The sequence below is a fragment of the Dasypus novemcinctus genome, chromosome X (genome assembly GCF_030445035.2).
Source record: "Dasypus novemcinctus isolate mDasNov1 chromosome X, mDasNov1.1.hap2, whole genome shotgun sequence".
Taxonomy (NCBI): domain Eukaryota; kingdom Metazoa; phylum Chordata; class Mammalia; order Cingulata; family Dasypodidae; genus Dasypus; species Dasypus novemcinctus.
The window spans coordinates 116,255,689-116,268,240 of record NC_080704.1 but is presented as its reverse complement, the minus strand read 5'-3'; the positions used below and the strand labels follow the sequence as shown (position 1 = coordinate 116,268,240).

Below are 12,552 nucleotides of genomic sequence, written 5' to 3'. Positions count from 1 at the left end.
TTATTGAAGTCAATTGCAATTCCCTGCTCATTTTCATAAGGTTGTGCCTAAATTATGTGGATCTTAAATAGTTCCAAAGTTCTAAGAGAAGTGACAGTATGTACTCATGTGATTTGCTTAAGCAAGCATTTATTAAAATGTCTGATGTCAATAATCTGCACAGATTTCTGTGAGTTAGTGCTCATTTTCATTCACTTGATTCTTTCAGGTCTCTTTACTACTCCTGTGTGACTCCAGGGTGCCAAAGAATCACACTGCTGTTTGTACATCTCATTAGATACAGGAAATTCAGTTGAAGGCCCCAATTACTTAGATTCTTTGTAGTCATTTAAGGTCTTGCAGTTTCCTCAATATTCAAGTTCTACTCAGGAAATTTAGCACAGGTTCCTTGTGCTCTTGAATCCAACAAAGCTACCTCGATGTATTGCTACTTGCCCAGAGATAATTTTCAGCATCCGCACCCTCCCCAACCCAATCTATGCTCTGGTATAAAGTATTAAAAAGTATTCATGCATTTTAGTTAATTTTCTCCTTTATTGGAAAAAGAAAACTTCTCCCAATCTTAAAATTCACTATCTGTTCCCATTCCCTTCCCTTTAAAGTAATTTAATATTTGTTAACAATCCAATAATTATATACAATTAAAGGCATATTCTAAAAGCATTTGAATATGGCAGTAATGTTCGGTTTTTAAAAACAAACAATAAATCATTAAAAAATCCATTGTTTTAGTTAAATAATAGTTTTGGCCTTAATTTTGTAACTTTTAAGTTGATTCGACACCTATTCTTACATTTAGATGGCTTTATTGGTATTACTAGTTGACAACTTGGCACACATACCTTTTGTCCCCGAGGTCCTGGAGGCCCTTCTGGACCTGGAAATCCAGGCAAACCTGGATGGCCCTCCAAACCCAGAAATCCTCTTTCTCCCTGCAATTGTGCAAGAATGAAAGGTCATTTCAGAATTTTCAAGCATGAGCAAGGTGAAACTTCAAAAAATCCAGTAACTAGACAAAATTATTTTAAATCAACTATACTGAATTTGCAGTTTCCAATAAGGTGAAACTTGCAAAATGAAAGCGTAAAAACACAAAACACTTTGAATTTATAGTATACTTTTTTAATCCTTTGCTTTCTTGTACAAGTAAAAAGCACATTAAATATGAAATGAGATTTAGACATAACAATATCAATAATTTAACAGGGAAGATGACATTAAGTCCAGGAAACCAGATCTGCAAGGGTTATATGCAACAAGTATGTGGCAGGAATGAAGAAAAATAAAAGGAAACCATCAGAAAAACTAAAGGATTTGTTTTAGTGTTATACAAAACAGAAATTTGTTAGCTAATTGCAGCTATAATAACCAGAAAAAAGCATTAGAATATAAACATAATTGTAAATTTTTCTGATTATAAAATTAATGTAAAAAGGAATGTATGTTCATTGTACCAAACATTAAAATATTAAAGAAAAACAAAACCGTAATTCCTCTGCTCAGAATTAACTATCTGAATTGTGACTCAAGTCCCAGTTGTAATCACCATATACCAACACCAGGAAATCTGTCTACTTACTAATGAGTGCCCACCACATTTTATCAGATCTGAACAGGAGGGTTGCCTATTAGTCATACCTGTATAAGCAAATAGGTGGATTTAGCAGAGCCAGCACGTACACTACTTATCTTTATATCCACACATTAGGGTTACCAACTTGCATACAACCAGTCATGGGTGTGAACCAACATACTACTAGGGAATCAAATCACACAAAAGTAATTCACCACTATGAAGTTTAAGGATCCTGAGGATCCATAGCTCTATATCACTTGTTCCAAACTGCAGGACTGCAACAGTCCTACTCTACAAAGTCTTAAAGATTGACTTTCTGGCCAGAGACTCTGAACCTCTTTCTGAGAACCCTCTTACCAGATCCCACCCATGATGACAGCTTAGGCAGCACCTGAGAAAGAGAAAGCATCCTATACACAAGGCAAATGACTAATGGATGACTGGAGGCACATAACCCTAGAAGTTAAAGTTCAGAAGACTTTTACCCCTGCCCCCAAAGACATGTATATGTATATGTGTGTGAGCTTTATGGGTAGTATGTTTAGTCTAGATAGCTTAGATAATTTTGTATTGAATAATTCTTTATTATTTTGAATCATCCTCTTATAAATATATGTAATTTGAAAAGGCTACTTTTGGTTAATTTCCACTTACTGCTTCAAAGTCAATGAACCAAATATTTGCCAAATATTGCTTTGGGAATAATTATTAATAAAATTATTAATAACATATTAGTACATTTCTATTTTCTATAAATATATTGTTGTTGTTTAGATTAGACATAGAATTAAGAAAATTTAGTATTCACTAAACTTGACCCAACTATTTGGAAGGAAATATGTCAAAAGAGGAGAAATAAGACTTTTTAGAGCTGGACTATCTATATACATTTGAGAAAACTGATCTCAAGTGCCAGTCAGAAAGAAAGCAAGAAGGAAAAATATCTAGTTCTAGTAGATTTCTGTAAGAGGAAAACATAGCTCTATTTTGAGATCTCATTTGGTATTTTACCTCTGCCAAAACTTGAGGCTAACACTTGAGGAAAACTATTTTCCCAGAAGGAAAACTGCTATCTGGGAATAAACTAGAAATTGAAAGTGAAGGGTGCTAAGAAAGATTAATTGTGGTTGTATTAATAAAACTTAATACCACATACCTATAAATCATACATCCTTAAATCTCTTTTAGACTACAATCAAATAATTTTGTGATCCTATCTGGTAATAGCTTACTGGGTGATATTACACTAAGGAAGATGAAAGGGCAGTCACTGGACAATAGTTAAAAGAACGGCAAGAGCAACCTGACCTTTGAAAAGTAGGACATTTCTTGTAATAGAAGCAATAGAAACTTTGTTTGTGTGTTTGGCAGGGATCCTATAACTGATTCCTAATAAACATGTTAGGAAAGACTGACATTTATTGTATGACTACTCTTTGCCATAATCTGTTAGGTCCAAATTTATTGCTTTCAACTACCTTGGGTTGAACTGTAACTCCTTAATACTCACAAACATAGAGAATGGCATAATGTGTCTATTTCCAAAGGCCACACTTTTTAAAAAATCTAGTTTATGCTGCCTGCCCATGTGAGGATAAAAATCATTCTTATTCTCCTTCAGGGAATCATCTTCCCCTCCTTCTGTCTGTTGCTTAAATTTTGATATACTTCTTATTAGAGGTCTACAATCATTAACAAGATGTAGCTCAGTTTCCCCAGATATGCATTGGGGAAAGGCTAACCCCATCCCTTGTTAAGCCTACATGTCTAAGGGCACAGCACTCCCCAACAGGTTAAACAAAGAATCCACACAGAGATGGGAGCAAAGGAAAATGGAAACCTTCCCTACCTGCATATCAGAGGGAGGTAAAATTCCTACAGATCAAAGAAACATCTGCTCCTGCAGCATGCCAAGAAACCCTAACTCCGTAACCCAGTATCTTCTAGTCACTGTCAGGGAAAATTTTCACTTCTAGGGCTTCCTATTGGTCCCTGCACCTCACTTGGACCCTCAACCCCCTCCCACCAACTATCATTTCTCTGCCTAGAAAAGTTCTGTATAAATTCAAATCTCCCTCTTCCAGAAGTGGGCTGAAGTCTGTTAGGAGAGCTTCTCAATAAATTCTTTCTCTGCCTGTGTTCATATCAGTCTCTGTGTGCCAGTAAGCACCATTTTTCTCCAACACTTCTGGACTCCTTTTTTGATCCTTTTCTCTCTCCTTTCCTGGGCAATCTCAAATATCAACTATTTTTCCTAAAAGCTAGGCTCACATAGCCAACTTACTAAGCCTCTTCACCTGAGTATCACACAGGTACCTAAAACTTATCAACTATCCAAATAGCTAACATATATTGAGTGTTTCCTATGTATGAAAATTATTCTAAACTCATTCCATGTTTTCTCTGTAGTCCTCTCAACAATATGAGATAGTATTATTATTAGACTTCACAATAAAGAATCAGAGCAAAAAGAAGTTATGTCATTTTCCAAGAGCAAACTCAATATAATCAACCCTTAGGTTATAAAATTTCCTATTCCAAGAAATAGCACAACCCAGCTACCCCAGCTAGAAATTTTTAATAACCTTGACTCCACCCTCTCCATTCCCCCTGCATCCAATCAAACATGTATCCATCACCATTGTATTCATAGTGTCCAAGAGAAGAAATACTCAGTAAATATTAATTCAATGAATGATTGTCCTTGATGAAGTACCAAAAAGAACTCATGGCACATGTTTTTGCCCTAAATTGAGAAAAAAAAGGTACAGTTAGGAGAAATCACACAAAGGGTGTTTTTCATTGTGATAAAGCTACTTCATATATCATAAGGTATTGTTGTATTAAGAAGAAGGTTAACTGCCTGATTTGCTTAGAAGTAGAGCCTAGTTTGTGAGTCAAAAGCAAATGAAATGTTGCTCTTTTATAGGAAGGGCACATTATCATCACAATAAAAGTCACACAATCATGACAATGAAAAAGTATTTTAAGAATAGTTTTCCAAAGATCCAAAATAAAAAGAAAAATTGATTTCTGAGAATAAGAAAAATAAAAATTTATAAAAGCTTCTATAATGCCAATTGAGATTAAAATTATCTGGGATTATAATATTGGAAAAATATGTAAAATACAGGACAAATGACCCAGGCAAGTCCCTTAATGGACAAAGGAAAGAAATAGCTTAGTTAGGTAATGCAAATATAGGAAATTTTGTATTCTTTTTGAATAATTTCTACTGTATTTTTATAATTGTATAGCAGAAAGAAATATTTGAGTAAATATAACTAGAAGAACAAGAAGATGCATCTTAGGCTATTGTCAAAATGGAGGTACACTAGGTCAGATGGTGTTTTTTTTTTTGTACCCACACTTTAGATTACATAAATGTTACATAAAAAATATGAGAGATGGAACAAGATGGCATCTGAGTGAGTGCACTTCATAATCTCTCCTGCAAAGAAGCAGCTGAGTAGGGTCGGAGTCCTGCTGGACCGGGCTGTTTCGGATGCTTGCAGGGCAGGAGGTGTCTGGACGTTGATTTGGTGAGACAGTGACAGAAGAGTTTCTTGCAAGAGGCAGAATTTTGGATCTCATACACTGAGGTCAGGAGTTGTGGGCAGGAACCTTTCCCCTAGGGCTGGCAGCTCAATGGTGGTGATTCCTGAAAACTTTGTTGTGCTGAGGTGTTCCCAAACCCTGAGTGGGCTGTTTTGGGGACTTACAGGGCAGGAGGTGTCTGGATGTCAATTTGGTGAGACAGTGACAAAAGAAATTCTTGCAAGAGGTGGAGTTTTGGGTTTCTGACATGGAGGTCAGAAGTTGTAGGCAAAACCACTCCCCCTAGGGCTGGCAGCCTGGCTGGAGCAATCGCTGAAAACTTTGTTGTGCAGTGGTTTTCTCAAAACCTGAGCAGACTGTTTCAGGGGCTTGCACAGCAGGAAGTGTCTGGATGTCAATTTGGTTAGACAGTGACAGAAGAGATTCTTGAGAGAGGTGGAATTTTGGGTTTCTGAGACAGAGGTCAGAAGTTATGGGTGGGATCCCTCTGCCTAGGGCTGGCGGCCCGGCTGCGGTGATCCCTGAAAACTCTGTTGTGCTGCGGAGTTCCCAAACCCCGTGTTAACCGGATGGTGGTTCCCAGGTCTGTAACCCCTAAACCCTGGTAGCCCATGCTCCAGAGACTCACACGCCTTGAGTCTGCAATATCATGGACTTCCCATTCCCAAATCCACCGTGCCCTGAAGTCCGTCTGAGGTCCTTGACTGCCCTAGCCCTCCGAGTTTTCTGTTGTTTTTATGTTAATCTCCTTGAGCTTGGAGGAGTGTACCAGCTGACTTGTGGAGAGTCTGGGAAAAAAGGAGAGGCGAACCTGCAGTGGAAGCCCAATTTACCTAAACATCCTGGGATAGGAAACTTGGTCTGGGAGAAGGTGGAGTCAGAAAATCAATTAGACCTCCAATAGCACACATAAGGGGGAGTGACTGTAGGAGGTGCTATCCAAGCTTCCAATAACATATTTGGGGTATCTGGTGAAGTATAGGTGCTCTCATGCTGGAAATAAAGAGTCACAGTCTTCTGTGTTGAGGTGGTTCAACAAGGACACACTTGAATCTCCTACCAGACCTCTCAGGCAGCTTTCCCGCTGCCCTGGAAGAGAGAGAAGTGAGGAAGGGAGAAAGATGGAAGGTCAGATCCCTAAGTGTTTTATTTAACTGCAAAAGGATTCCTAGCTTGAAACATTGGTTCTTTTGTTGTTGTGGTGGGGGTGGTTGCTAACAATGCATTGTCTCCTGGTCTTTTCTCCCATTTTATCCCCCAAGGTCCTTTTTCATTTATTTAGTTTTTTCCTCGTTATCTTTTTCTTGCTTGTTTCACCCCGTTCCTTTTACCCCCCTTTTCGCTTCTTTTTGTTTTCTTTTCTCTCTTTTTCTTCTTTTTTCTTTTCTTTTCTTTATATAATAGGTGGTGCAGGGAGCCCTTCACATTTGCTGTGATTCCTTATCCTCCATTTCCTCTTTTCTGTGTGTATCGATTTTGGCCACCTACACTATCCCCTTTCACCTACATCTTTCTTTCCTCCATCATCTACTGTTTCTCTAACATTCCACCACCCTTTCTTTGGCCCCCAAATTATCTGACTTCTATTTCTAATACCTTTGTTCTGTTTTCTGTCTTTTATCCACTCTTGATACTATTGTATTTCTCTTCTCTTTCCCTCTCTCCAGAACACACTGGCTTTTTAATTCATACTATATTCCTACATATATTCAGTTGACTGTCCCATTATAGGTACTCTACTTATCGCTATAACTCTACACAAATTAACATGAGTCTAATATCCACTCTCCCAGATCTCAAATTGCGGCTCTGTTAACATTTATTACCAACAGTACTTTATACATTTTCTTTTCTTACTCATTTTGCTTCCCCTGGCCCTAATATTTTCTTTCAAAGTGAACTTAGCCAGCAACAAGAAAATAAAGAGAACAAAGTGACAAAGAGAAGACATAACACTTACACATGAACAACAACTAATTAATCCCCAAGAATAGACAAAGAAGCTAAGGAACTGATTAAACCCATCAAGATAAACTGATGACCAGACAGGAACAAAAAACTACAAACCAAACCAATAATCAGGAAAACATGCCCGAATCCATGAACAAACTAAAACCAGGAAGAGGAGCAGAACATCGGACAGGTAATTAAAGATCTCAAAACATATATTAGAGACCAACTTAATGAAGTAAAGGAAGAGATTGACAACATGAAGAAAACACATGGAGAGGAAATTGGAGACATACACAAAAAGTTAACATATGATGGTGATGAACAGCACAGTTCGAGAAATCAAAAATACACTCTCAGCAAATAGCAGCAGATTAGAAGAGGCAGAGGAGAGAATTAGCGACGTGGAAGACAGTATATCTGAAATCAAACAGATAGTAGAACTGATAGATAAAAAGATAGAAAAAATCCAGCTGGGATTTAGGGACCTGAATGACAATGCAAAACACACAAACAGAGGTATTATAGGCATCCCAGAAGTAGAAGAGAAGGGAAAGGGGACAGAAAGGATGCTGGAGGAAATAATGACTGAAAACTTCCCAAATCTACTGAGAGAAATGGATGTACATGTCCAGGAAGCCCAAAGCACTGCAAACACCATAAATGCCAAAAGGCCGACCCCAAGACATATACTAGTCAAATTATGCAATGCTCAAGACAAAGAGGAAATTCTAAAAGCAGCCAGAGAAAAGAGAACCATCACATACAAGGGAGGCTCCATAAAATTAAGTGCTGATTTCTCATCTGAAACCATGGAGACAAGAAAGCAGTGGTGTGATATAATCAAGGTAATAAAGAAAAAAATTTCCAACCAAGAATACCCTACCCAGCTAAGCTAGCATTCAAAAATGATGGAGAGTTCAAAATATTCACAGATAAACAGAAATTAAAAGAGTATGCCAACAAGAACCCTGCCCTTCAAGAAATATTAAAGGAAATTCTGCAGTAAGAAAAAAAAAAACAGGAAAGGTAGAGTTGGAGGAGAATATAAGAGCAACAAAAAAGACAAAAGGAGAAGTAAGGAAAAAACAAAATACGGCTAATATAAATAATTCCTTGAAAGTAATCACTGAATGTCAATGGATTCAACTCACCTGTCAAAAGACTCCGACTGGAAGACTGGATAAGGAAATATGACCAATCTATATGCTGTCTACAAGAAACACATCTTAGACCCGAGGATTCAAGGAAGATGAAAGTGAATGGCTAGAAAAAGTCTTATAAGCAAACAATAACCAAAAGAAGGCAAGAGTAGCTATATTAATATCAGCCAAAATAGACTTTAAATGCAAAACAATTGTGAGAGACAAAGATGGATACTACATATTAGTGAAAGGGATAAACTTTCAAGAAGAATGAACAATCCGAAATATTTATGCTCCTAACAAGGGTGCCTCCAGTGAGGAAAACACTGGAAAAAATAAGTGAAAGAATAGATGCCTCTATAATTATAGTGTGAGACTTTAATACACCAATATCAACTTTGGACAGAACATCTCAAAAGAGAATCAATAAAGAAACAAAAACTTCGAACAGTATATTAGAGGAGCTGGATCTAATAAACATATACAGATCATTATACTTGAATACACCAGGATATATATATATTTTAAGTGCACATGAAACATTCTCTGATAGACCATATGCTAGGCCACAAAGAAAGGCTCAATGAATTCAGAAAGATTGAAATCATACAAAGTAATATCTCTGACCACAGTGGAGTGAAGTTGGAAATCTGAAAGGGCAAGAGGACAAGATTTCACCCAAGATATGGAAGTGAAGCGGCACACTCTTAGAGAAACAGTGGGTCAAAGAGGAAATCTCAAAAGAAATTAATAACAACATTGAAACTAATGAAAATTATAACACAACCTACCAAAACTTTGGGATACAGAAAAAGCAGTACTGAGAGGGAAATTTATAGCCATAATTTCATACATAAAAAAAGAAGAGCAAAAATTGAAGAACTAACTGCACATTTAGACGAATTAGTAAAAAAAAACAACAACAAAGTAACCCCACAGGAAGAAGAAAGAAAGAAAGAACAAAGATAAGAGCAGAACTAAATGAAATAGAAAATAAGAAATCACTTGAAAAGATAAAACCAAGAGATGGTTCTTTGAGAAGATCAATAAAACTGACAAACCCTTACCTAGACTAAGAAAGAAAAAAAGAGAGAAGATGCAAATACACAAAATAAGAAATGAGAAAGGAGATATCACAACTAACCCCACAGAAATAAAAGACTATCATAAGAGGATACTTTTAAAAACCATATTCCAAAAAAAATGACAATTCAGAGGAAATGGACAAATTCCTAGAAACACATAAGCAGCCTATATTGATGAAAGAAGAAATCGACGATCTCACCAAACCAATCACAAGTAAAGAGATAGAATCAGTCATTAAAAGTCTCCCAATTCATAAGAGCCCAGGCCCAGATGGCTTCACAGGTGAATTCCACAAAACATTCCGGAAAGAACTAACACCAATCTGGCTGAAACTCTTCCAAATAATTGAAAGAGATGGAACATTACCTAACTCATTCTATGATGCCAACATTACCCTAGTACCAAAGCCAAAGAAAGACACCACAAGAAAGGAAAATTACAGACCAATTTCTTTAATGAACCTAGATGCAAAAATCCTCAACAAAATACTTGCCAACCATATTCAACAATACCTTAAACAAATTATATCCCATGATAAAATGGGATTAATTCTGGGTATGCAAGGATGGTTCAACATAAGAAAATCAAGAAATGTAATACACCATATAAACAGATTGAAGGAAAAAAATCACATGATTATGTCTATAGATGCAGAAAAAGCATTTGACAAAATACAGCACCCTTTCTTGATAAAAACACTCCAAAAGATTGGAATACAAGGAAATTTTTTGTACATGATAAAGAGTATATATGAAAAACCGGTAGCCAACATTATTTACAATGGAGAAATCATAAAATCTTTCCCTCTAAGATAAGGAACAAGACAAGGATGCCCACTATCACCTCTTCTATTTAACATTGACTTAGAAGTACTTGCTCAAGCACTGAGGCAAGAACCAGATATAAAAGGCATTCAAATTGGAAAGGAAGAAGTCAAAATTTCATTATTTGCAGATGACATGATCCTATACATAGAAAACCCTGAGAGGTCTACAACAAAGCTTCTAGAACTCACAAATGAGTTTACTAGAGTTGCAGGATATAAGATCAATGCGCAAAAATCAGTAGCATTTCTGTACACCAATAATGAGCAAGCTCAGGAGGAAATCAAGAAACAAACAGCGGTTACAATAGTCAAGAAAAAAATCAAATACCTACGAATAAAATTAACTAAAGATGTAAAAAACTTATACACAGAGAACTACACAAGACTGTTCAAGGAAATTGAAGAAGACCTAAATAAATGGAAGAATATTCCCTGTCCATGGATAGGAAGACTAAATATTATTAAGATGTCAACCTGACCAAAACTGATCTACACATTCAATGCAATCCCAATAAAATTCAACACAGCATTCTTTAATGAATTAGAAAAACTACCTATGAAGTTTATTTGAAATGAAAGAGGTCTCAAATGCCAAAGATATATTGAAAAAGAAAAACGAAATTGGAGGAATCACACTACCTGACTTCAAAACATACTACAAAGCTACAGTAGTGAAAACAGCATGGTATTGGCACAAAGAGAAACACACAGTCAAAAGGAACCGAATTGAAAGTTCTGATATAGATCCTCATACATATAGTTATATAATATTCGATAAAGCCACCAAACAATCTCAAATGGGAGAGAATGGCCTCTTCAACAAATGGTGCATGGAGAACTGGATATCCATATGTAAAAGAATGAAAGAGGACTACCAACTCACACATTATAGAAAATGCAACTCAAGATGGTCAAAGACCTAAATATATAGAGCCAAGACCATAAAGACTTTGGAAAGCAGTGTAGGGAAGCACCTACAGGACCTTGTAATGGGAAATGGATTCATGAACATCACACCAAAAAGCATGAGCAGCATAGAAAAAATAGATCAATGGGATTTCCTCAAAAGTAAAGCCTTCTGCACCTCAAAGGAGTTTGTCAAGAAAGTGAAAAGAGAGCCTACATAGTGGGAGAAAATATTTGGTAATCATGTATCTGATAGGAGACTTATAAACTGCATATATAAAGAACACCGATATCTCGAAAATAAAAAGACAAACAACCCATTTAAAAAATGGAAAAAAGACATAAACAGACGCTTCTCCAAAGAAGAAATACAAATGGCTAAAAAGCACATGAAAAAGTGCTACAAATCTCTAGCTATTAGGGAAATGCAAATCAAAACTACAATGAGATACCATCTTACTCCCATAAGATTGGCAGCTATGAATAAAAAAGAAGACTACAAATGCTGGAAAGGATGTGGAGGAATGGGAACACTCATCCACTGCTGGAGGGAATGCAGAAGGATCCAGCCATTCTGGAGGACAGTTTGGCAGTTTCTCAAAAAACTAGCTATCAATTTGCCATAATACCCAGCCATTCCACTGCTGGGTATATACCCACTAGAACTGAAAACAAGGACACAAACCAATATATGCACACCAATGTTCATAGCAGCATTGTTCACTATTGCCAAATTTGGAATCAACCCAAAAGCCCATCAACAGATGAATGGATAAACAAAATGTGGTATATACATACAATGGAATACTACTCGGCTTTAAGAACAAATACACTACAAGCACACGTGATAACATGGATGAATCTTGAAAACCTTATGTTGAGGGAAGCAATCCAGGCATTGAAGAACAAATACTACATGACCTCAATGGTATGAAATAAGTAAACCAAGCTGCCTCAGAGAGCGAGAGACTGGATGATAGGCTTACAGGAAATCAGGAGGTAGAGGAAGGATGTAAGTTGACACCTACATGGGTGAAGTCTATGATAAGCTGGAGGTAAATATTTGTACAAGGAAGGGATAAAATGGGGCATTGGGTTACCTTTGGGTGGGGCTTTGCGGGCTTGAGGGGGGCTAGGGATGGGAAGATGGGTAATATTGCCCAGATATTTGGGGGAGCATGAGGGTACATAAGAACATCGGAGATTGTCAGGTATTGGTTGAGAGTACAATGTTGAGAAAACTTTTTCAAAAATATAATAAGGAAGGTTACCTGTTTAGGATGCTGAAAGGGGAAAATCTGATGCAGGACAGGCTCATATGGAGTGTGTGAGTGCTCATTTTGCCATAGTGGGTTGTATAATTTTATAGAGTCCCATATAATGAGAGTGAAGGTATACCCACATCCTGGGGAGGACTGATGTTCTCAAATAGACAGAAATGTATCTCTCGAGAGAAATGGTGGTTACCAATGCATTAGAGCATTTGAGCATGTCAAGCCCTCAGC

At 36.9% G+C, this 12,552-nt stretch overlaps 1 protein-coding gene across 1 annotated transcript in view; it reads right to left on the bottom strand.

Moving 5' to 3' along the window:
• COL4A5 (collagen type IV alpha 5 chain) overlaps positions 1-12,552 on the bottom strand; it is a 420,087-nt gene that overhangs the window by 285,197 nt on the left and 122,338 nt on the right. The window contains exon 3 of the mRNA XM_058291987.2: positions 843-932. Within this exon, the coding sequence (XP_058147970.1) occupies positions 843-932 (90 nt within the window). The remainder of the gene's footprint in view (positions 1-842; positions 933-12,552) is intronic.